Source organism: Phyllobates terribilis, unplaced genomic scaffold (genome assembly GCF_046119375.1).
Source record: "Phyllobates terribilis strain yellow unplaced genomic scaffold, ASM4611937v1 Scaffold_11__3_contigs__length_659146591, whole genome shotgun sequence".
Taxonomy (NCBI): Eukaryota; Metazoa; Chordata; class Amphibia; order Anura; family Dendrobatidae; genus Phyllobates; species Phyllobates terribilis.
The window spans coordinates 334,843,573-334,869,791 of record NW_027362771.1 but is presented as its reverse complement, the minus strand read 5'-3'; the positions used below and the strand labels follow the sequence as shown (position 1 = coordinate 334,869,791).

At 41.2% G+C, this 26,219-nt stretch overlaps 1 protein-coding gene across 3 annotated transcripts in view; it reads left to right on the top strand.

Moving 5' to 3' along the window:
• Positions 1-25,365, top strand: part of PKM (pyruvate kinase M1/2) — a 43,479-nt gene extending 18,114 nt beyond the window's left edge. For 2 of the 3 annotated variants that reach the window (XM_073652744.1, XM_073652742.1), the window contains exons 6-11: positions 5,607-5,877; positions 6,209-6,359; positions 6,447-6,599; positions 15,463-15,629; positions 22,774-22,955; positions 24,851-25,365. In XM_073652744.1, coding sequence (XP_073508845.1) covers positions 5,607-5,877; positions 6,209-6,359; positions 6,447-6,599; positions 15,463-15,629; positions 22,774-22,955; positions 24,851-24,957 — 1,031 coding nt within the window. In that variant the 3' untranslated portion in view covers positions 24,958-25,365. Of the gene's footprint in view, positions 1-5,606; positions 5,878-6,208; positions 6,360-6,446; positions 6,600-15,032; positions 15,200-15,462; positions 15,630-22,773; positions 22,956-24,850 lie in introns of all 3 variants that reach the window. The other variant, XM_073652743.1, reaches the window with a different exon arrangement.
• Positions 25,366-26,219: the final 854 nt, after the last annotated feature.

The following is a 26,219-nucleotide window of genomic DNA, read 5'->3' as shown; positions in this document are numbered from 1 at the left end:
AAATGCTATCGTTCACTTTAGGGTGAGTTTTTGTCATGTAAAAAAAAATCATTACCAAGGAGAATCATTTTTCCACCTTTAGGCTATATGTGCCCACGATGCAGAAATGCTCTGGATTTTTCCTGAGCATTTCTGCATCTCCCTGGCAGAAAAAACGCATGCGGATTGTACATGCGTTTTTCTTGCCAGGGACATGCGGATGTGAAGCGTTCTTCACATGCATTTCCGCATGCGGGGTTGTCAAGCGCTTTCCATGCGATTTTAGCATCACTTGGAAAGTGCTTGACAACTTGGTCACACTATAAATCCATGCAACCGGCATGGATTTATATAGTGTGACCGAAAGAATGGTAAAAAATAAATATTATACTTACCTTCTAATGGCCCCCGGTGTCCTTGTCTTGGCTTGCCCACAGCTTGCAGTAGACTAAAGGACCTGCCGACGTCAGCAGTCGCGTGACCTGTCGCATGACTAAATGATGTCACCGCAGGTCCTTGAGTCCACCGCGAGCTGCCAGCAAGCTGAGACAAGGACACTGGGGGCCATCAGAAGGTAAGTATAATATTTATTTAGTTTTGTTCTTTTTTTTTTTTTTTTTTTTTTTATATACAGGGACTATGGTAGCCAGGTCCGGAGGAGAGCCTCCTCTTCTCCAGACCCGAGTACCATCTGCACATTGAAACGCATGGAATCCGCATGTACAGATCCAGTGATGCGGATTCCATGCTTTCCAATGCAAGTCAATGGCGGCGAAAACGCTGCGCTTCCGCAAAATAACTGCTAGTGCTGTGGATTTTTCCATAATGATAATCCACAGCGGAAATTTCTGCAGCATGTGCAGAGCACATGCGGATTATAATTAGGGAACATTGCAGACCTTCTACCAAGCGTTTTTAAGCGTTAGTGCTGCGGAATTGCGGTACAGAAACACTTAAACGCATAGTGGGCACACAGCCTTAATGTCAACCATAATCCTACACAATTAAATTGAGAAACAAACTGAATTCATTTTGAGGGGGAAAAAAAAAAAAATAATAATGTGGTTGCATAAATATGGACAACCTTAAACGAATACTTGAAGTATCTATTTATATAAAGACAGAATTCAGGCTCATCATGGCCCATCTAGAATTGGCAATCTTTGGCCACTTTTCCTTCTAATAGCGCTCTAAATCTGTCAGCTTGTGAGGGCATCTGCTGTGTACAGCCCTATTCAGGTCAACCCTCAGATATTCAATTGTATTCAGATCTCTGGCTGGGCCTTTCTAAAACTTTAATCTTCTGGCTCAAAGGTGAAATTCCTCTTCAGCCTTTTAGCAGATGCCTGAAGATTATGATGTAAGATTGACTGAAGCCTCAGTTGCAAAACAGCCCCAAAGCTGAATGTTGCCTCTATCATGCGGGGATGGGGTTCTTTTGGCAATGAGCAGTGTTGGCTTTGCATCAAACATACCTTTTGGAATGGCCGAAAAGTTCAACCTTGGTCTCATCAGACCATAATACAACAGACTTGATGTAGGTTTTGGCAAAACATAGTCAAGCGTGGATGTTTTTCTTTGTAAGAAAAGGCTTCTGTCTTGCCACCCTACCCTATGGACAGACATACAGTACAGACCAAAAGTTTGGACACCTTCTCATTTAAAGATTTTTCTGTATTTTCATGACTATGAAAATTGTACATTCACACTGAAGGCATCAAAACTATGAATTAACACATGTGGAATTATATCCTTAACAAAAAAGTGTGAAACAACTGAAAATGTCTTATATTCTAGGTTCTTCAAAGTAGCCACCTTTCGCTTTGATGACTGCTTTGCACACTCTTGGCATTCTCTTGATGAGCTTCAAGAGGTAGTCACCGGAAATGGTCTTCCAACAATCTTAAAGTTCCCAGAGATGCTTAGCACTTGTTGGCCCTTTTGCCTTCACTCTGCGGTCCAGCTCACTCCAAACCATCTCGATTGGGTACAGGTCTGGTGACTGTGGAGGCCAGGTCATCTGGCATAGCACCCCATCACACTCCTTCTTGGTCAAATAGCCCTTACACAACCTGGAGGTGTGTTTGCGGTCATTGTCCTGTTGAAAAATAAATGATGGTCCAACTAAACGCAAACTGGATGGAATAGCATGCTGCTGCAAGATGCTGTGGTAGCCATGCTGGTTCAGTATGCCTTCAATTTTGAATAAATCCCCAACAGTGTCACCAGCAAAGCACTCCCACACCATCACACCTCCTCCTCCATGCTTCACGGTGGGAACCAGGCATGTAGAGTCCATCTGTTCATCTTTTCTGTTTCGCACAAAGACACGGTGGTTGGAACCAAAGATCTCAAATTTGGACTCATCAGACCAAAGCACAGATTTCCAGTGGTCTAATGTCCATTCCTTGTGTTCTTTGTCCCAAACAAGTCTCTTCTGCTTGTTGCCTGTCCTTAGCAGTGGTTTCCTAGCAGCTATTTTACCATGAAGGCCTGCTGCACAAAGTCTCCTCTTAACAGTTGTTGTAGAGATGTGTCTGCTGCTAGAACTCTGTGTGGCATTGACCTGGTCTCTAATCTGAGCTGCTGTTAACCTAAGATTTTGGAGGCTGGTGACTCGGATAAACTTATCCTCAGAAGCAGAGGTGACTCTTGGTCTTCCTTTCCTTGGGCGGTCCTCATGTGAGCCAGTTTCTTTGTAGTTCTTGATGGTTTTTGCAAGTGCACTTGGGGACACTTTCAAAGTTTGCCCAATTTTTCGGACTGACTGACCTTCATTTCTTAAAGTAATGATGGCCACTCGTTTTTCTTTACTTAGCTGCTTTTTTCTTGCCATAATACAAATTCTAACAGTCTATTCAGTAGGACTATCAGCTGTGTATCCACCAGACTTCTGCACAACACAACTGATGGTCCCAACCCCATTTATAAGGCAAGTAATCTCACTTATTAAACCTGACAGGGCACACCTGTGAAGTGAAAACCATTTCCGGTGACTACCTCTTGAAGCTCATCAAGAGAATGCCAAGAGTGTGCAAAGCAGTCATCAAAGCGAAAGGTGACTACTTTGAAGAACCTAGAATATAAGACATATTTTCAGTTGTTTCACACTTTTTTGTTAAGTATATAATTCCACATGTGTTAATTCATAGTTTTGATGCCTTCAGTGTGAATGTACAATTTTCAAAGTCATGAAAATACAGAAAAATCTTTAAATGAGGTGTGTCCAAACTTTTGGTCTGTACTGTATGAGGAATACAAGAGATTCTTGTCACATGCAGTCCACAACCAATACTTGCCACAAATTCCTGCAGCTTATGTAATTTTACTTTAGGCCTCTTGGCCCAATTTTATTCTCATCTTTTTATAAATGTTTGACGGACTTCTAGTTCTAGGTAATGTCCTCTAGTGTTTCAAATTTAAACAATGAGATCCCTTTGGTTTATTGTAAGCTGTGTACGGACCATGGCTTTTGCTGTGAAATGTAACTAAGAAAATGCCAGGAAAATCCCACAGCTGAACTTTTATATGCAGTTAATCAGAATTACTATACATCGTGTGTGTGTGTGCGCAAATCCTAATGTCTTTTTTTTATAATACCAGACAGACTCCACATTTGGATCAGGTCTCCGTTGGGGCTATATCATTACTTTACAGGATTCCTTATTCTTCTTTTTGCTGAATATAATGACATTGGCTGTATGATTGGTGTGGTTGTCCTTCTACAGAATAAATTTGGGGACAATTGGACGCTTCCCTGATGGTATTACATGATGGATAAGTATTTGCCCGCATTTCTCAGCATGGAGGACACCATTAATATTAACCAAATTCCCATCTCCTGAAATGCAGCCCCGAACTTGCAAGGAACCTTTACTATGCTTCTGTTACCTGCAGACACTCATTATTGTACCACTCTCCAACCCATTGGCAAACACTGTCATCTGTTACAGCCAAATATTTAAAATTTTGACTCCGAAGTCTAGAGCACCTGCTGCCATTTTCTGCACCCCACTGCCTTTATTTTCGTGAATATTGAGTCGCTGGACAGTGTTGGACATGTTCTGATATCAAAGGGAAGTATGCATGATGTGCACTAAATTTCCTTGGCCAACCACCTTGTCTTATGGTCCTCAATATTGCCCATTTCTTTGTGTCTTCAATGCTGCAAAATACAGGTAAATGATAGTGCATAATGGATAATCAGGAGGCATCTGATTTATTCCTCAGTTATGGTCATCAAGGCCTATCTTGAGTTTAAGAACAGATTCCTGGAATTGTTGATATGGGCTCCACAGAGCCCTGATTATAGAGCCTCAGCCTAAGGGCTTGCTCACACGAGCGTATACATCGGATGACTTCTATCCAATGTTGTATCTGATAGCACTCGGGCCAATGTTATTCTATGGGGCACTTCAGATGTGTTTTTTGTTCTCATGCCACTCTGGCATGAGAAAAAAATTGCAGCATGCTGTGAGTGGCTCTGCTAATCGGCTGACGCGCCCCCATACAAGTCTGATTTTCTGCAGACTTAGACTGTGAAGAAGATGGAGAAATTAAGTTCTCAATCTTCTCCACACCTATGCTCCGATTTTTTTTCATGCGAGAGAATTGGATCGCAGTAAGCTGACACTCCGCTCAAACTCTGGGTATCTCACTAGTACACACGCATATCCTGCTTTCCCAAGCACCTGACAGGCACACCTCTTCTGGGTTGATGGTACATTTAGAAAAGTAAGGAACAACATTGAGTTTTTCTGGATGAGAGATTTTATTATAAAGGGTCTCACCAGCATCCCTCACATCTACTCCTGGTCATATGAGAGTATGGCTAATTGCATGAAAGGCAATATTGGTGCAAGGACATAATTGGAATATTCATATTTTCCAACAGGATTCTCCTAGTGGAATAATATCACCACCATATTTCCAAGCAGACTTTCGCCAAACATAACCTTTCTATAATTTGGGTAGATGTAACATTCCTGGCGCTTGAACATAGATCAGGGAACATAATCGATTTTGTATCTGTGGAGAGTGTTGATATCCGATTATAAATGATTGCGGTCAGGTATATTCTCTAAAACACTTCAGCATTTCAGAGAAAATATACTAAGAAGATCTGGCCAGGGACCATATTTGGAGACTAGTCCAGCTCTGCCCCTTGCCAGCTCTTCCCAGTACTACTACAGGTGATTGACAGGTCTCATGTATACAGGGATATAAATATATTTAACGGATGTATTTACTATAGAACATGCATACATTATTTTATTCTCCCGTTTTAAAATTACCATTCATGTTTGGGCAAGTTGAAAGGAGACATGGGGTAAGAACTGCGATCTAGTAAGTATGATTATCTTTACAATTTAACCTCTTTTTAAAGTTTTACTTGGGGCCTTGTTTTTTGTTATTTTCCCCTCCCCATTTTCTTCTTCGATGTTTACCTGTAGTCGTGTGAAAGGTTTCAAGAAGGAAAAATTCAAACCCATATCTGATCTTCTGCATTTTCACATAACTGTGAAAAGGAAGGGGAGCAATAGTGTGGATACTTGATCAAAATCTTAACAAAAGTCTTAAAAAGGTTTATCTCCCTTTTTTTTTTTTTTTTTTTTTTTTTTTTTAAGGTCCTGACTATTGCTTGACTGAGATAGAGAACGGAGGATCTCTTGGTAGCAAAAAAGGAGTCAACCTACCTGGTGCTGCTGTAGACTTACCAGCTGTGTCCACCAAAGACATTCAGGATCTTCAGTTTGGAGTTGCACAGGGAGTAGACATGGTCTTTGCATCATTTATCCGCAAGGCATCTGATGTGCAGGCTGTTCGAGACGTTTTGGGGGAGAAAGGGAAAAACATCAAAATTATAAGCAAGATAGAGAACCATGAAGGAGTAAGAAGGTAAGTTTCACTGGTGGATTGAGTGGAACATAATCTGGGATGCTCACTGATCCTGAGGATAAAGGAGCAGTATAACGCTGCTGTATCACCACATCCTTTGTTTACTTCACCATTTAGCTGGAAAAATAAAGAGACATTATACCAATAGTTTGACGCCCTTTATTCTCTGGATCATTGGGGGGGGGGTCCCAGCGGCTGGACCCCAAAGTGATAGCCTATTCTAGCAATATGCCAATATTTGAAGATGGCTAAACCCATTTTATTAAAACTCATGTGTTTTAACTAAAGAAAATTGACATAACTGCTTGTTGTCTTTGTTTTCAACTTCTAGGTTTGATGAAATCTTAGACGCTAGTGATGGCATCATGGTGGCTCGTGGGGACCTTGGTATCGAGATCCCAGCAGAAAAAGTGTTCCTTGCTCAAAAGATGATGATTGGTCGGTGCAATCGTGCTGGCAAACCAGTGATCTGCGCCACACAGGTAATACTATTATTTACAGACATATGACTGAAGGTCACATTCTTGGATCAAAACTCTTACCTAGTGTGCCAACCTTAATCTTTACAGATGCTGGAGAGCATGATCAAAAAGCCACGCCCAACTCGTGCTGAAGGCAGTGATGTTGCCAATGCTGTATTGGATGGGGCAGACTGTATCATGCTTTCTGGGGAAACCGCTAAGGGAGACTACCCACTGGAGGCAGTGCGCATGCAGCACGCTGTGAGTATTCTTTGGATCAAATGCAAAAACTTAAATGGTACGCTGTACTTGGCCAAATGAGAGTAGTCACACACACAATACTTTACAATAGATGAGACTTCTTGTTTTGTTTTTACACTAGAAGTGTTACTGTTTATGTATAACTAGAACAAATTTTGTTGATGTATTTAGTCATACAGTAATGTTTTGTATGTTTCTAGATTCAGTATGTGTGTGTATTTACTTGTGTCAAAAAAAATGTGTGCAGTGATTGCTGTATAATCTTTCAGATGTGGTTGGTTTGGCATGCGCTGCTCGAATTTGCTTGCTTAATGCCTTTGCGTAGTTAGTATTTAGATAGCTTATAGTGAGCGCTGGCAAGTTCTACCATTTTATTTTTATTTTTTTTCCCCATTTTCATCTTTTGATTTTATCACATTTCTCCTCTGACCTATAACTTAATGCTGATGCACCCAATCCTTCAAACCCGCTCAGTACTGACTTGTATTGGTTTGGACCAGAAAGGACATTCCCTCCACGTTCTTCCTCCACCCCTGCACTTTTGTTGCTGAGTAAGATTGTCCTGGTTGTGCCTGGTACGGAGGTGGCTCTTGGGGAACGTTTTTATAGCCACTATGGGAGTGTGCTGACAGGCAACCCGCCAGATTACCCATGCATCACTGTATTCACAAAGGTTTGCACTCTCTCCTTCTCTTTATCACTTATTGGTACGCACATTGGCATAAACTACCTTATATTCCAGATACATTGATGGCAGAAAGAGCTTGGTGTAGGGTTTTTTTTATCAAGGTTGTGAATTTTTGGATTGGAAGAAGCATCAATGTTCTTTAACATATCTCCTCCACCTGCATATATTCTATATATTTATGTCCATGCTGTCCTTTTAGCTGGATTATAACGCTATGTTGAATAGCTATATCACAAAAAAAAAAAAATTGAATACTCTAGGTTTCCTAAATTTACAAAGTCAATTTCATTACACACAATGTACATGTGACTTTATATATATATATATATATATATATATATATATATATATATATATATATATATATATATATATATATATATATATATATATATATATATATATATATATATATATATATATATATATATATATATATATATATATATATATATATATAAATAAAACTCTAACAATATGTAGCGGATGCTTGCATATAGGATATTAATCCAGAAAGAGCAAGAAATTGAGTATATCAGATCATAAAATGTAACCTTTATTGAATAAAGTCATGACAGTAAAAATCTGATAAAAAGCACTCCAGTAACTTCATGAGGTGGGCATCGTCAAAATGGCATTGAATCACATGTACCATACAAATGGATCACAGGACACGGACAACAAAGTTTGTGGAAATAAGGTATATAAAGTGTACAAATTGGACCCAGTAGCTATAACATACCAAAAAATAAGTAAAGTTGCATAGCAATCTTATAAAATAGAATTGGTGTTAATAGCCCACATCCATGGGTCAAAATGAACCCAATCCACATATAATCACATATACAGTGTTTGCCGTGGTGTCCATTACCTGGTGGAATAGGGGGGTGAACAAACCAGCCGATGTGCCACGGAGCGTCTAGTTTGTTCTCCCCCTTATTCCACCAGGTAATGGACACCACGGCAAACACTGTATATGTGATTATATGTGGATTGGGTTCATTTTGACCCATGGATGTGGGCTATTAACACCAATTCTATTTTATAAGATTGCTATGCAACTTTACTTATTTTTTGGTATGTTATAGCTACTGGGTCCAATTTGTACACTTTATATACCTTATTTCCACAAACTTTGTTGTCCGTGTCCTGTGATCCATTTGTATGGTACATGTGATTCAATGCCATTTTGACGATGCCCACCTCATGAAGTTACTGGAGTGCCTTTTATCAGATTTTTATTGTCATGACTTTATTCAATAAAGGTTACATTTTATGATCTGATATACTCAATTTCTTGCTCTTTTTGGATTAATATCCTATATGCAAGCAGTCCCTGAATATTTTACCAGTCAGATAATTTTCTTTATGCCACAATGCAACAAGTAAAATATTATCAATCACAATAGTCCCAAAGAAAAATGTAATGCTAGACACTTCCCTATATAAATATACCACCAAAAAACCTGAGCATAGTAAATGCCTTTCCCAGGATATGAAGAGATTCCAGCAATAGTGATTGAAAAAATTATTTTTATTGAATCAATACATAAAATAAAATGACAGGGAAAGAGAGAACCTCCAAAAAGGGGACACGCAAATGCCAAACTAGTATAAAGATAAATTTCCATAGGAGAGCCAAATGTAGATGCCTAAAGTGCCAGTACATTTAGGTGGGATAAATGTTACCCTCTTCTAAAGCACAGCACTGGCACTTTAGGTATCAATACCATTGGCTCTCCTATATAAATGTATCTTTATACTAGTTCTAGCTTTGTGGGTATTTCTGTCTTTTGAGGTTTTCTTTCCCTGTCATTTCATTCAGTATTTTATTACATGTATGTATTAAATATTTTTTTAATCACTATTGCTGGAATCTCTTCATATTGTGCGATAGGAATTTATTCTGAGGCTTTTTGGTGATATAAGTAAAATATTATATCATATCTCCTACACAACGTTTCTGCATAATTTAATGAATTGAGCAATCAAACTGTAACGTGTGCCTAGCAGTGCGTTCTAAATGGAGAAATGCTCAAATTGTACTATATGATCTGTATTGCAGATTGCTTGCAGTTTTTAGTTGCAGTTTTTCAGCTGATGGCATTTGTAGGTGCACTTTCGAATATGAAATGTTTTGCATTTTTATTTTTCACTGACCCCCATCAAATGCGCAGCATGCAGATGTGGATTAAATGCATTGCACATGCACAGTATTTGTGCTTGGACCCGGTACCGTTGTGTGCAGTCATCCTCCATGCCTCTCCTGATTTTTATTTATTTTTTCGCTGTGATGGAGAAATGTGCTGCATGGTGTACCTAATCTGTGTATGTCTCACACTAGCCTGCTACAAGTTCCAACCTATTTCATATGTACATGTACTTCCAGCAGAGGTGGGGCCAGCTTCTGCACCCCCACACTGCTCTGATGCTGATGACCTGTCCTAAAGATAGAGAATCAATATTGTAGTCTTGGACAAAAACTTAAAAGGGTTGTCCCACGAACAAAGTGCATTTTAATCAATAGATCTTGGAATAATAAGTTCCACAATTGGATGTGTTTTTTTTAAAGTTCCTGTGCTGAGATAATCTTATAGATGTGCCCCTACTGTGTACTGTGTAATGGCCGTGTCTGACCGTGCAGGAACATGGTCTGATTATACCACATCTCCTGGGCAGGGGAGGAAGCAAAAGAGTATACAGACATTACAGCAGGGGATCACAGCTGATTCTTACTGTGAGGTAAAACAATGGTCTGCCTGTTTTAAAACAGTGTTTCTGAGGGAATGCCTTCTGGGCCATGGCTTCTAGTATTCTAAATGCCTACACATATAACACTAGTGCCCGCCAAAGGGGGGAAAACAAATGTGTGCTGATAGCTGCTGGCAGACCAACAGGCCCTGTGTGCAGACACATGAGAAACTAATTAACACGGAGTAAAATCTATGGTCCTATCTCGCTAAGTAAAACGCAAAATGCTAGCTTGCTAATGTTAGGCAAGAGATAAAGGCACAACCTTAAACGAACTCCTGTGTCCTTGTAGAACAGGGTGGGGAACCTCAGGCCCACGAGCTGTTTATGGTCCTCAATGACCTTTTATCCTGCCCGATTCCAGGGGACTGCAGTGCTTGGGCTAGCAGCTGTTTTGCCGGCCCATTAATGTCTTCTTCCTCTGTGAGCACACACATGCAGTGTTCACTGCTGAACGCTGAGGCGCATGCAATGAAGGATTACTTCCTGACATCAATGTTAGCGTTAGGACGTACTTTGTGGGTGGAGTTAGCTAGCGATTTGTACGGCCCCCGAAGGACGATATAAATATCCAAATGGCCTTTGGCAGAACAAGGATTCCCCACCCCTGCTGTAGAACAATCTGCTGTTTAAAATTTGAATAGACACCTACAATGCAGTTAGTGTAACAAATAATAAGGTGCAATAGATAAGGAAATACCCCATTAGACTACAAAAATGAACAAAGTGATAGCTAAATAGCTAGTCAATGTAGAATGTCTCCTAAAGAAAACGCCAACATGCCAATAAGTGGACACAATCAAGCATAAAAAGTGTCCTGGTCAGGAAACATGTGAAGGTCCACTTACTTAGAGTGCAGTCCTGTATTAGGGAGATAGTTCTGATTTATGAAAGAGGATCTGGTGGGTGAGGAGTCCGCAATAACCTACGTTCAGTTCAGGCACCATGGAGTGAATCCCTCTGGTGCCCTCAGTAAAGCGTGGATAATGGAACCAGGGCTCTGGCCAGTAGCGTTCCTGGTAGCCACATGTGTTAGCGATGAGAAGGCGTGTGACGTCACTGCCGACAACGGTATCCTGTTGGGGCCAAAAATATCATGTTTCGAGGAGCACAGTGTTATTGAAACTATCGTAGATATGTTTTATCCATCTACATATTTCTGCCCTTCACCACCTTGAGTTTTTGCGTTTTCATTTTATGCACCCCTTCTTCCCAGAGCCATAACTTTATTTTTCCGTCAATATGGCAATTTGAGGGCTTGTTTTTTGTGGGATGAATTGTACTTTTAAACGACACCATTGATTTTTACCATGTAGTGTAGTGAAAAAAAGGGGGAAAAAATTCCAAGTGTGGTGAAATTGCAAAAAAAAAGAGCAATAATACAAATGTGTTTTTTTTTTTTTTTTTTTTTTTTTTACCATGTTCACTAAATTCTAAAACTGACCTGCCATTATGATTCTCCAGGTCATTACAAGTAAGTATGTAGATACCAAACATGTATAGGTTCTTTTAATTTTTTTTTGTAATTTGCGGTGAAAAAAATTCCAAAGTTTGTTTAAAGGTCTATTTTTTGGGGATCTTGGGCTGGGTGAGGGCTTATTTTTTGCATGCCAAGCTAATGTTTTTATTGATACTATTTTGGGGTAGATACAATATTTTGATCACTCTTTACTGCATTTTATTGCAATGTTGCGGCGACCAAAAAACCATAATTCTGACATTTTGACTTTTTTTCCCATTACGCCGTTTACCGATCTGAATAATTTTTATATATAGATTTGGGCAATTCTGAACACGGTGATACCAAATTATGTGTTATTTTTTTTGTTTGGAATGGGGCAAAAGGGGGGGCGGTGATTTGAACTTTTTAGATTTTTTTCCATGGGAGACTAGAAGCTGCAATCATCTAATCGCTTGTGTTGCACATGATAGGTCTGAAGCCCTGCTATATGTAACAAAAATGCTAATTTGCTAGGAGTTTCCAACAGACCCCGGGTTGCCATGCCAAAACCATCGGCGGCCCACAATCATGTGACTGGCATGCCAATGGGCAGAGCTAATGACGCGCTTCCTGCACAATCGTGTCAAATGCCGTTGACGGCGGCATTCAACATGTTAACAGCCGTGGGTGAATTGCGGAGCCGCACCAAAAAGGGAAGGCGATCTATGACGTACCTATACATCATAGGTCGTAAAGGGGGTTAATTAGTGCACCATTACCATAGTTTTTACTCCGTATTCATTGCAGTATACTAACTGTTCACTGGACAACCCCTTTAACTGTAGGCAAAGTACATTTTAATCAATAGATCTTGGAACAAAGGCAAGTTCCACAATTTGGATCTGGAGCATATTTCTGTGAGGTAAAACATTTTTTTTTGTGAGGTAAAGGAAAGAATCGGCAGTGATCACATGTTCCCCTGCCCAGGAGCTGTGGTATGATCAGTCCATGTTCATGTACGGTCAGACACAGCCATTACACAGTACACAGCAGGGGCACATTTATAAGATTATCTCAGCACAGGAACATTTTATTTAAACACATCCAATTGTGGAAATTATTATTATTCCAAGATTTTGATTAACATGTACTGTACTTTGTTCATGCGACAATCCGTTTAAGGTATTAAAATTTTAGTACATTCTTAGGATCACAAATTTTTCTGAGCAATTATCATAAAATAGTCAGTGAATGTGCATTGTTTTTCTTCACCCCCAGTGTTTTCAGCCATTTTGCAACATTTATCACCGTTGCTGTTTTGGCAATCTAACTATTATTTTTAGATTCTTTTGCGGAAGAGACAGCCAGAATTATATCCTTTATCACTTTGGCTGTGTGAAAGGAAGTAAGGGATATTATACTGTCAGAAAAAAAAGCCTATAAATGTTGTATTTAATGGCACAAAATGTTGGACCTATTTGAATATAAAAAAAAAAACTCTAATATAAATATAAAGAATATGATCTAGTTAATCCAGGGCCTCCTATACTGAAGTATGTACATAATGTAATTTGTTGCACAATACAGAACTACAGTGCAAACTACTTTTATCTGTGAAGGTTAATTTAAAAGCCAACAAAACAGGACTTCTATGGGAAGATCAGATCCAATATACACCATCGTAGGGTGGTATATGCACACTGTCTATTCTGGTATATTGTCTCTAGCATTTGGAGTTATCATATTCACTGTGAGGTGCAACATATTTTAACAGAAGGTCAACCTTTATACATTCCTCAACATTGAAATTTCAAGACGAAGTAGGAAAAGTGGGGGAATTATAGAATTCACCGGATTAAAGGGGTTGCCCAGTACTATTGATAATGCCCCAATGTATTTTTATGGTTAAAAGAAGTGTCTTTGTAAATACCTTGCGTTGCTGTTACTGCCTGTGAGTGGCGCTATCGCTGGCCGCTCACAGGCATCACATGACCTGATGATGTCACGTCAAGTGAGGCGTGACGTGGTCCCCGCAGTTGATGATGGGCTGTGGACCGGGTTACCCTGCGCGTCACACCCAGCATCCACTGGGCGCTTTCCCAATGAATGAGGAGAGGGAGAGCGCGCTGGGTAACCCCGCCCACAACCCAGAATCCACCGTGGAACGCAGCAGAGACCCCCGGCTGTATCCGGAACATGACGTGACGTCAGCGGATGTCGAAGCCGGCTGCAGCCAGGGGGACACGTGATGCCTGTGAGCGGCCAGCAACAGCGCCGCTCACAGGCAGAAACTGCAACAGAAGGTATTTGCAAAGACCCTTCTTTTCACCATAAAAATGCATTAGGGCATTATCAATAGTACTGGACAACCCCTTCAATATGCATGTTAATGATATTCACAGGATGATAAAATATAAACCGTTTCAAAACATCTCAATTCATTAAGTATAGCGTATGGGCGTCACGCAAAGAAATGCACGCGTTTACACACCGTGGCTTGCAATCATTGAGGGTTTTAATAGTTGTCTGGGAAATGTACTGCCAAACTGAATGCACCTGGGCACAGAAATCAAGATCTGCTGCTGGCAGCTCCCTTTGTAATTGCCGACCAATGATGTCCCAGATCTGCAGGATGGAGGACAAATCTGTAGAGACTTGCAAGCACTGGCAAAGTGCAGTGTTGAAAAATGGCTCCCTGCACACTATGGAGAAATGGCAGTTCCACGACCAAAATCCATGTAATGCTGAGCTGTTGGTATACTTGGAATGAAGACTAGAAGGGTCCGGCTACTATACCTTATGCTACTCCATACCATAATCCTGGTAGTATGACTCGTGTGATGTTCTCTTGTGGACCTCTTCATGAGGAACATGAGAAGAGTTTTTTAACACCACTCCAGGCCGCATGTTGCACGTGCTACTGTGAGCATCCTGTGTGGCCTAGACATGCTACCATGGCCTGCAGCATCTCTGGACTTATCAAGCACGTCTGCGACGTCCTTTTACGAAAATTGCAGATAAAGCTGCCAGCAGCAGATCTTGATGAATAGCCTGCCCAAGTGCATTCAGTGTGTTTGAGGAAAGTTCTGCCAACCATTAAGAATCTCATTGCTCACATGCTAAAGGGAGTAATTGCATGTATTTGTGTGTGGTGCTCATACTCGATACCGAGCAAATTGAGATTATGTGAATGAAGAAAAGCGGACACAAAGTTTTCAAATCATTCAAGTCTATCAATCCTGTGATTTCCATAATTCCATCACTTCTCCTTATTGGTGTTGCATTTTCAATGTTGAGGAGTGTATATCTCTGAGTTGTGATATCCTGCATTGTATTGGGTTCAAAGGTGTGATGATTGATCTTTACCATTGTTCTGTCCCTCTTCTGATTCATACTTTCTTAGTTTTCTTTCTTTCTTTAACCCTAGTGTTTCTATCTCTTCCACTCTAACCTTGTGACTTTTGACTCAGAGAATCACTCTGCTTTATTTTCTTTCTTTTGGTTTGTATCCCTTCTCTCCTCTCCTTCTCTTCTCCTTCCCTCCGGCTCACAGATTGCTCTGGAGGCCGAGGCTGCTTCTTTCCACCGCCAGCTGTTTGAGGAACTTTCCCGTGTCACCATTAGCTCCAGGCACCCTGCGGAAGCGATGGCTGTAGGCGCAGTGGGGGCATCTTTTAAGTGTTTAGCAAGAGCTCTCATAGTTCTAACAGAGTCTGGCAGGTAGGGCTCACCTGTAGCAAAATCCTTTTTGCTGGTAATGCTGCGAAATCTTGCGCTATTCCAATCCACAGAAGAGGCAGGTCAATAGTATGGCTGTTGTCTGAATGGGGTCAGGTGAAGTAGTTTCTGTTTGAAAAAAATCAAGTCTGATTGATGTGAATGTCTCCCCTCCTGTTTCCCCTTCCTTCTTGCTCATTCATTGACGACACATTCCCCCATTGCCTGAATTTGGCAATTGTGGCTCCCCGTCCAATTGCTGTTAGATCGCTCGCGAGGCGGAGGCAGCCATTTACCACAGACAGCTGTTTGAAGAGCTGAGACGTGTGTCCCCGTTGACCCAGGATCCAACAGAAGCGACTGCTGTTGGAGCAGTGGAAGCATCATTCAAATGCTGTAGTGGAGCAATCATCGTCCTTACCAAATCTGGCAGGTAGGAGTGGGGAGGGGACTATTAAAATTGTGTACTATCACCTTGAAGTCCTACAGGTAAAGCTGCTAAAGAAATTAACAATTGCTGCCGTAATAATGTATTTATATTTTACTTAAATGGAACTTGTCATGTAAAAAAAACAAAAAAAAACAATCTTCTATTAACCTGCAGATATTGGGTTGATCTGCAAGTTACTAGCATTGTAAAGAAGTGTGGCTGTTTGGTTTAATCTGCAGGTTAATAGAGTTCTAATGCGGCTGCCATACTGAAAACCTGGCTGCTGGGAGGAGATACATTTTATTCCTTCAATCAACATAGTGATCGTTTGCTATAACAACCCCCAGCACAGACTGACAACAGTGCATCAGTACAGAGCCGGCTGTCGGTGCCGGGGCGTGGTTACAACCGATGCTCACTACGTATTGAGTGGTAACTCAAGCTGTACCTCTATTCCTTCTGGCAGCCTCTGGCTTTCATCAATCGCACTGGCACTGGTCCATCGTGTGGGCACAGGATCAGTGCCAGCGCGATTGCTGCCAGGAGTGCAATGTAGCTAATAGCTGAGCTCCAGTTGTCACTGTCTCTTAATCCCCTAAATGCTACGATTGATATCGCTTGCAACATTTAGGAGGCTGGGAGGGGACTCCCTCTCCCTTCTGATCGGTGCACCCGTGACATCTGCCAGCTAAGGTGGAGCATGGTCTGAGAGTCTCCTGTCAGTGTAATACTGATAGGTATAATGCATTGCAATGCATTATGCCAGCAATCAAAGTAATAAAAAAAAAACTAATAAAGGAACTAAATAAAGTTGAAAAATATTATACCAATAAATACGATATTTTTCAGACCATTTGACGCACCCCCCCCCCCCCCAAAATTTGGGAGGAAAATGGGGGGGTTCCGCCTTATGGTCCGAACGCAGAGCTTACCTGATAGTTGCAGTGGTGATGGAGCGGAGCGAGCTCGCAGGGCCTTCCATTCCCACTCTCTTTCAGGAACCTGGCGGCAGTAGAGGTGAGATGCTACAGGTCGGTGAGCGGCCTGATAGAGCGGCGCGGCTTTCTGGTGTGCTCAACCATCTTCCGGAAGCTGTGATCTACAGGAAAATGACCAGTTGAGCCAGCGCATGTGCAGACTGGTAGCTCGGGCAGCCATTTTCCTGTAGATCACAGCTTCAGAAAGATGCCAGCTCTGCCGCACCGGCCCCCGGCCATCTCGCCTCTCCTGCTGCAGCCGCCAGGTTCCTGAGGGAGGGAACGGAGGGCCCTGCGATTCTGCTCCACCGCAACTTCCTGCTGCAGGAGCGCCGGATTCCTGAAGGACCCCCTCCAGGTAAGATACCTATTCAGGCTAGAAGACCGACCCCCATCTTATAAAAAAATGTTTTTTTCCTATATTTCACCCCATGTCCAGGTTTTAGTTTCTCACCACACAACTAGATAAATTTCTTGAGGGGTGTAGTTTCCAAAATGGGGTCACTTGTGGGGTGGTTCCCGGCACATCAGGGGCTCTGCAAACACGACTTGACGTCCGCTATCTATTCCAGCCAATTTTGCACTTCAAAAGTCAAATGGCGTCCTTCCCTTCCGAGACCCAAACATTAGTTTTCCACCACATATGGGTTATCGATGTACTCAGGAGAAAATGGACAGTAAACTTTGTTGTGCAGTTTCTCCTGCGAAAATGCAAAATTTGGTGCTAAAACAACATTTTTGTGGGGTAAAAGTAAAATGTTTCATTTTTTTTCTTTCCAAATTACTTTAATTCATGTGAAACACCTGAAGGGTTAATAAACTTATTGAATGTGGTTTTGAGGGATGCAGTTTTTAAAATTGTCACTTTGGGATATTTTCTGCCACATACACCCTCAGAGCCACTTCAAATGGTCCTTTTAAAAAAAAAAAAAAAAAAAAAAAAAAAAAAATGTTGGGAAAACGAGAAATTGCTGATTAACTTTTAACCCTTCTAACTTTCTAACAAAAATTGTTTAAAAAATGATGCTGATGTAAAGTAGACATGTGGTAAATGGGCAACTATTTTGTGTGACATAATTAAGTTTTCGCCAAAATTCCAATATTTTTACAAACGCAAAAAATGTCAACCTAAATTTACCTCTGTTATGAAGTGCAGTATGTCACCAAAAAAAGGCTGAGTCAGTAGGATTCGTTGGAAGCGTTCCAGAGTTATTACCTCATAAAGTGACACTGGTCAGAATTGTAAAATTTTGGTCTGGCCATGAAGGTGAAACTAGACTGGGGGGTGAAGGGGTTAACCCCAATTCTACTGTTTAATAGCGTTTTTTTGTGACAGGTTCCCTTTTTAAGTCTTTTAAAAATTGTTTGCTACATCAGAGCTGTAATTTTTCTTTTCTTACTTTGTTCAATATATTTGTTACGCTAGCTCATTGGATATACCATATTTTCATCATAGATCTATTTTAAACAATTGCAAAAATTTGTATGGAAAGTATTCTACCCACAGCTGAGGCTTCTGCTCAAGATTGTGAGTGGTAAAAGCCACGTATGCTGATTTAGGCCAAGGCCATACGGGACTCGCTTGCATAGTGTTCAAAACAAAAAATATACAGTACAGACCAAAAGTTTGGACACACCTTCTCATTTAAAGATTTTTCTGTATTTTCATGACTATGAAAATTGTACATTCACAGTGAAGGCATCAAAACTATGAATTAACACATGTGGAGTTATATACTTAACAAAAAAGTGTGAAACAACTATATTCTAGGTTCTTCAAAGTAGCCACCTTTTGCTTTGATGACTGCTTTGCACACTCTTGGCATTCTCTTGATGAGCTTCAAGAGGTAATCATCAGAAATGGTCTTCACTTCCCAGGTGTGCCCTGTCAGGTTTAATAAGTGGGATTTCTTGCCTTATAAATGGGGTTGGGACCATCAGTTGTGTTGTGCAGTAGTCTGGTGGATACACAGCTGATAGTCCTACTGAATAGACTTTTAGAATTTGTATTATGGCAAGAAAAAAGCAGCTAAGTAAAGAAAAACGAGTGGCCATCATTACTTTAAGAAATGAAGGTGGGTCAGTGCGAAAAATTGGGAAAACTTTGAAAGTGTCCCCAAGTGCAGTTGCAGAAACCATCAAGCGCTACAAAGAAACTGGCTCACATGAGGACCGCCCCAGGAAAGCAAGACCAAGAGTCACCTCTGCTTCTGAGGATAAGTTTATCCGAGTCACCAGCCTCAGAAATCGCAGGTTAACAGCAGCTCAGATTAGAGACCAGGTCAATGCCACGCAGAATTCAAGCAGCAGACACATCTCTACAGTAACTGTTAAGAGGAGACTTTGTGCAGCAGGCCTTCATGGTAAAATAGCTGCTAGGAAACCACTGCTAAGGACAGGCAAAAAGCAGAAGAGACTTGTTTGGGCTAAATAACACAAGGAATGGACATTAGACCAGTGGAAATCTGTGCTTTGGTTTGATGAGTCCAAATTTGAGATCATTGGTTCCAGCCACCGTGTCTTTGTGCGACGCAGAAAAGGTGAACGGATGGACTCTACATGGAGGAGGAGGTGTGATGGTGTTGGGGTGCTTTGCTGGTGACACTGTTGGGGATTTATTCAAAATTGAAGGCATACTGAACCAGCATGGCTACCACAGCATCTTGCAGCAACATGCTATTCCATCCGGTTTGCGTTTAGTTGGACCATCATTTATTTTTCAACTGGACAATGACCCCAAACACAACTCCAGGCTGTGTAAGGGCTATTTGATCAAGAAGGAGAGTAATGGGGTGCTACGCCAGATGACCTGGCCTCCACAGTCACCAGACCTGAACCCAATCGAGATGGTTTGCGGTGAGCTGGACCGCAGAGTGAAGGCAAAAGGGCCAACAAGTGCTAAGCATCTCTGGGAACTCCTTCAAGATTGTTGGAAGACCATTTCTGGTGACTACCTCTTGAAGCTCATCAAGACAATGCCAAGAGTGTGCAAAGCAGTCATCAAAGCAAAAGGTGGTTACTTTGAAGAACCTAGAATATAAGACATATTTTCAGTTGTGTCACACTTTTTTGTTAAGTATATAACTCCACATGTGTTAATTCATATTTTTGATGCCATCAGTGTGAATGTACAATTTTCATAGTCATGAAAATACAGAAAAAAACTTTAAATGAGAAGGTGTGTCCAAACTTTTGGTCTGTACTGTATATATTTTATTTGTTGTTTTTGCATCACAAATAGTCCTATATTATCATATATTAGATCAGGTAACTTCCCAGTGATGAGCATGTAAAGTTATATGACCATTAAATGGATAAGGAGGGTTTTTTTTCTTTGTTTTTTGTTTTTTTTTAGCAGTCCAGACAGCTGAAGTTGCTACTCCTATTTCAGGTGACATTTTCCCATGTGGTTCCTTCACTCTGTGACCTTTCTTTGCTGTATATTTATAGCATTTGACTTTCTATAGTGAGGGTCATTTCCTTGTGTACGGGCATTGCATAATATCCATGTTTCAAAAAACACTTAAATAACAGATATTTAACCAATTTGAAATCTGCTTTTATATGCAAAGAATATGATATAGCTATATACCATTCAGGTCTAGCTTAAAAAATAAGTCATTTTAAAGGGTAATTCTACTCCAATACGACGATTGACGAATACTGACACTTGAGTCCTGGAATTCAGAATGTCAGTGTTCAGCTGTGACTGGTATATATCAGCAGCCATGCAATAACTTGTACATGTATTCCCCAGCTCAGTTGACTGTAAAATTTCATTGACACAGCATATTTTTCATAATGGGAAGAAATATTTTTGCTCAAACAATCCTGTTAACACGTGGCAGTTACCACAATATGGCACACATTTTAAAGATCTCTCCCAATTTTAAGTTATTCTCCGTGGGTCTAGGATATGGTAATTTAAAAGAAAATAAATTGAAAAAAAATATTCCCATACTCTCTTCCTAGGCTGCTCTAACACACTTGCTGCAGTGTTCCCAGTCAACATTCACCTAGAAGCCAGGATGGAGAGGGAAGGGATTGGTTATCACATGACCACTGCAGCTAATATCCTTTTGTCAGATAAGCAAGAAACTAGGGCCCCATTCATCAAGACAATTGATTTTCACACTGGCATTAACTCATTCATCTCTCTCCAGCCCATTGATTTCTATAGAGCAGTTAGCTACTCGGCTCCTGACCTGTTATCAATCCTGCAAAATCACAATCACCCAACCCCCACCTGTAGTTGCTTCCAGAGGAGCTCTATTAATTTCTGCTCTGGCTTTTCCAGCCATGTGCTTGTTTAAAGGCCTTATTTAGAACATAAGCATACTGGTAGTTAAATGTGTTACAGTAGAATGATAAAGTGCAGAACAAGTTGTACTGCTGATCAGAACTGTCACTGAGAGTGCCTGCCTCCCCAGCAACAAGAAGTGAGAGACTTTGAAAGCTGTGTGCTGATGAACATGCAAGTTGAGAATATCCCTTTTAATGCTCTATATAGTCGTCACACTAATTTGCCCATGGAGTTAACCTATTGAATGCCTTTAGTTAGCAAATTTATTTATAATTACTTTTAACTATTCAAAAATAACTCCTTTAAAAGAAACCAGTGCACATGAAAACTTTGGTAAAGCATTTTTGTGTTTTCTTTTCAGAGTTTTGATTTAAAAGTACTCAAAATTGGAAGGGTTGAACATCTTCATTTAAAGGGTTTATACCATGGAAAATGCCCCCAACAAATGTATCTCCTGAACTTGTCATCCACTCAGAAAAAAAATAAATCCTAATCTGTTGTTCAAAGAAACTGGACTGCCATCTTACTAAAATGTCATGTGACAGCCCATTATAGTCTATGAAGAGGGGTGTGAGTGAGAAGCAGAGGGAGTAAACACACATACACTGCTGAGTTTTCTAACAAGTCTTGTACCTCACCCCAGTGCTGCGCTGCTGTATTTTTTTCCATATTGCTTCTCTGCGTGATAAAAAGAATTAAGAGCAAGAATCCCTCTGTTGTGTGCGTGTATGGGGGTGGTCACAGCAGCTACTATCTTCACCCCTCCCCACAGTCTCCTCTCTCAGCCAGTTCAGAGTGAATTGCAAATTAGAGCCTGCAGAGGAGAAAACTTGTGGAACTGCAGGATACAAGTCCTACAATGGTCAAATAGTTTCCTTATGTACACACTGCAGTTTATTCGGAATGGTTTCTTGAAAGTTCAGGTACCCTTTTAAGCATGAACGCAATAGAAAAATTAATTCTTGGATGCCATATTGTGAAATTTGTCTGATACAGAGCTACAGGGACTAGGTACAGGATTGAAGGTGTGCTCTGGGGAAATAAAAATGTATTTTCATGAACAACTTAAACAGTAGTCTCATACCCTTAGTACTGTTTTCATCACTTTTTGCTAATTAGAACTAATCATTGTAATAGAGATGCAGATCCGAAGTGTTCCCACCCCCTTCTGATACATTACAGATCATAGGGCATGGTTTGCTTCTGGTTACTAATGCAAGCCAGCTCACTGACCTATGTCAAGGCGCTTAGAGGGAAGCTGTGGAGAAGCGGGCATGGATGTCGAGCAGCCAGAGCTCAACCAAAGCATGACATTAAAGGCAGAGACAACATAGGGCTTGGTCAGGGGGCTAACTTGCATAACAAGCAAGCCATGCCCCCTTACTTGTGAATGGAGGGAAGGGGCTGACTTGCATTAGAAGCCAGGCTCGTTGACCTGTGGCGTAGCGGTCCAGAAGAGGGGGGGGGGGGGTCACTGAGGAGCTGCATCTCTGTTATAATAGTGACCACTGAAAAGGTACAATAGATATGAGTCTTTATCACTTCTAAAGTTGTCGATGTGAATACATTTTTATTTCCTCGGCTTACCCCTTTAAGTCTTGTAAACCTCTGTGGTAGTGTAATTTAATGCAAGGATCAGCAACCTGCAGCATTCAGCTGTTGTGAAACTCCCAACTCCTTACCTGAACCTGAAAGTTGGTGGAATGCTTGGCGTTGTAGTTTTGCAACAGCTGGAGTGCTGAAGGTTTCTTACAATTCTGTTGCTTACAGCCAGATTTCTATAAAATGTGTCAAAAAGTGTGCTGTAGATGGTTGAATTAAAAATGCATATCTTTCTCTGGAAACACTGTTCACTATCTATTTGCAGGTCTGCACACCTGGTATCTCGGTATCGCCCACGTGCTCCAATTATAGCTGTGACCCGTAATGGACAAACGGCCCGGCAAGCACATCTCTACCGTGGTATCTTCCCTGTACTGTATAAAGAGCCAGTAGATCAGGCCTGGGCAGAAGATGTTGATCGTAGAGTCAACTTTGCTATGGAGATTGGTAAGACTGCTTGTGCAGAAAGGACCAGATTCTGCACTGTAGTGTGTGTGTGTGTGTGTGTCAGCTCCTCCAGCAAAGGCCACAGAAGGGCATCAACCCAACAGCAGGACTGTTATCTGCTCCTTTTATGCAAGGGGGAAAGTATCCGCACTGCCAGCAGGAAACTGGTGTGACTCGTGTAGTCAGATTCTGAAAGTTTAGAGTGGCATGAAGGCCCAACATTCTGTAATGGGAATTTACTGCTCGGCACCATGCAGCTCGTTTGGTTATCGGCAGAGAACGCTAAAATTGGCATGTCTGCCATTGACATTACATTCTCATAAATGAGAACTGGTGCACACAGTGCATGTGACAGACATGAATGTCTGGAGACTTCATGTTGAATCGTTTGGCGCTTAGAACATCATCCACCATGACCAGGCTGGCTGTGGTTAATTGATCATCTGGGGTTGTACGAATCTCCCAAGTGATGGCCAACAGTGCCTCTGAGGATTTATCGATGACTTGTCGCCAGCATAGACAGTTTGTTTAAGATGACTTGAATCCAATTAGGGACATTTTAAATCCATGCATCCAATGTTACCAAGTAGCAAAAAAGACTGTCCAAAAGCTTTCTGGTCCAGTGACCAAGGTCTGGGTGGAAATACCCCAGGACACAATCTGTTGTATCAGTAGGCGCAAGCGCAGACATTGTTGGGAGTGTGTGCAGGCATGTGGTGGGGCAGCGGCACACACAAATCATTATGATTTGCTGCAATGAAATTTTCTTAAGTTGAATCTGCTAGTAATTTTTTTTTTTCTTTTTGATGTGATTTGGCATGCAGACCGCAGTTGGTTGAAGAGTTTAGTTTCCCTTGACATGTCCTTTTTGTTCTCAGTGAATTGCACAATTTCAGTGGAGGTTTCCAATTTAAGTCTTTAATCAAATGAGATTGTATGCGATTTAGGTGTTCCTTTAATTTGAGCAGTGTATTGGGCCATACGTGACATGACTGACCCAGTCTAAACGTCAGAATTTCTGGAACAGAGAACCTCCAGATCTGCAGGTATTGTAGGATGTTCTCTATCAGTGGTTAGTGCCTAGCAAAAGTGGTTGAAGTAAAGATAAGTGGTTGGGCAGTGGTGGTTGCCTGCTTGGATCCCACAGAAGAGCTACTGTAACACAAATTGCTGAAAAAAATGTGTTGCTATGATAAAGATCTCTGAACATAACTGTGCATCATGGCTTGTATACGGGGCTGTGTACTATTATCATGCCCATGCCAAGCCCTGTCAATTATCAAAAGCATCTAAAAAAAAAAAAGACACCGGAGTATCAGAACGGGGACAATGGCTCAATGGAAGAAGGTGGTCAGCAGGGTGCATGTGCTTTGACTATAATGCAAGCTGGCTAAGACAGTGTGGTGCTCTGGGGAAACCTTGGTCCTGGCATTCATGTTGTATCTTTTGATGTACACTTTATTCTTTTAGCGGGATGATGCAAACATGCTTTCCCTTCTAAATTGCTCTCTAAATTACCAGGAGCTCAATCCAATTGAACATCTGTGTGATTTGCAGGAAAGTGAAATCCATGGAGACCTCACCTCACAATTTACAGGAATTCAAGGGTCTGGCCAATTCCTTGCTGCCAGAAACTACCAGACCCATTTAGAGAATTTATGCAGTCTGTTTTAGCAGCACGAGGGGACCTACACAATATTGGGTTTTAATGTTATAGCTTACCGGTGTACGAATACAAAATTGTGGGAATGTGCAGAGTGCGAAGATTATTGTGGATTTTTTAGCATTATTGGGTAACATAGTTTGTATAATTTGAACTTTTGGCAGTATTAGAATACACTTTGTTCTTTGCTTCTTCTGATTATTTCTAAATTATTATTTTTTTCTTCCCGTAGGCAAAGCCCGTGGTTTCTTCAAGACAGGTGACTCTGCCATTGTGCTAACTGGCTGGCAGCCAGGTTCTGGCTTCACCAACACCATGAGAGTGGTCCCAGTTCCTTAAACATTGCCATATTCCAACAGCTTTGCTCACCCCCTCCTTTTTCTTCACTTAGAACGGTTTTGCCCATGATGGAAGTACACACTGGCAGCTGCAATTAGCCCATTTTCATGTATGGGACAGAAGCATTACAGCGTGTGTACATAGCACTGTTCTGCTGCTTGTTACACTCCCTCTAGTCATAGTCAATTATTAGAAGTGCTGCACTCCATGGGAAAACATAGTGCTACTTGTGCTCACACCCCTCTCCTAGTGTCCCATACCAGTATGCTGCTGTAAGAGTGTTTGTCTGTTGTCCCTGGGCCGCTGTGTAGCTTATGGTGTGATACTGGAAATGTCCTTGTCCATCTTGTCAACATCTTGCCAGCAGTGTGCTGAGATTAGTGTTAAATAAAACCATGCGAATAAGTATCTCTTGTGTTTTTTTTTTCACAATTTGGTATGAGTTAGTGTTGGGTTGGTTCACAGGTCTGTGGTTTATTTTGTTGTTTTCATTGCAGATGTGAGGGTTTTTTTTTTTTTTTTAAAACATGTTTGATCCTCTTCAGTTATCAGGATCAGTTTGTTTTCCTTATCATGGATTGTGTTAAAAAAAAACCTCAAGCTTCTATCAAATGGTGAAGAATTGACAGCACTAAGGGGGAACTGAGATACTATCAGAGTGCTGTCCGCAGTTTTCACTCATCATAGACTTGAAAGGGTGATTTTTCATCAGTGACACTGACTAAAATCAAACTTTTTTTTTTTTTTTGTGGCCACATAGAGCCCCATAGACTAGAAACACTTAAGAGAAAATGGGACGTGTGAAAGGGTCTTGGGCTATGTGCCCACGATGCTCCGGATTTTTTTCCTGAGCATTTATGCATCTCCCTGGCAGTAAAAACGCATGCGGATTGTACATGCGGATTGTACATGCGTTTTTCCTGCCAGGGACATGCGGATGTGAAGCGTTCTTCACGTACATTTCTGCATGCGGGTTGTCAAGTACTTTCCAAACGATTTTAGCATCACTTGGAAATTGCTTGACAACTTGGTCACACTATATAAATCCATGCAAAAGGCATGGATTTATATAGTGTGACCGAAAGAATGATAAAAAATAAATATTATACTTACCTTCTGATGGCCCCCGGTGTCTTTATCCGATGCGTCCTGGCTTGCCGGCAGCTCGCGGTACACTAAAGGACCTGCCGACGTCAGCGGTCGCCTGACCCGTCACATGATGTGGTTATTAACCCCTTTGCAACCCATGATGTCTTAGTACG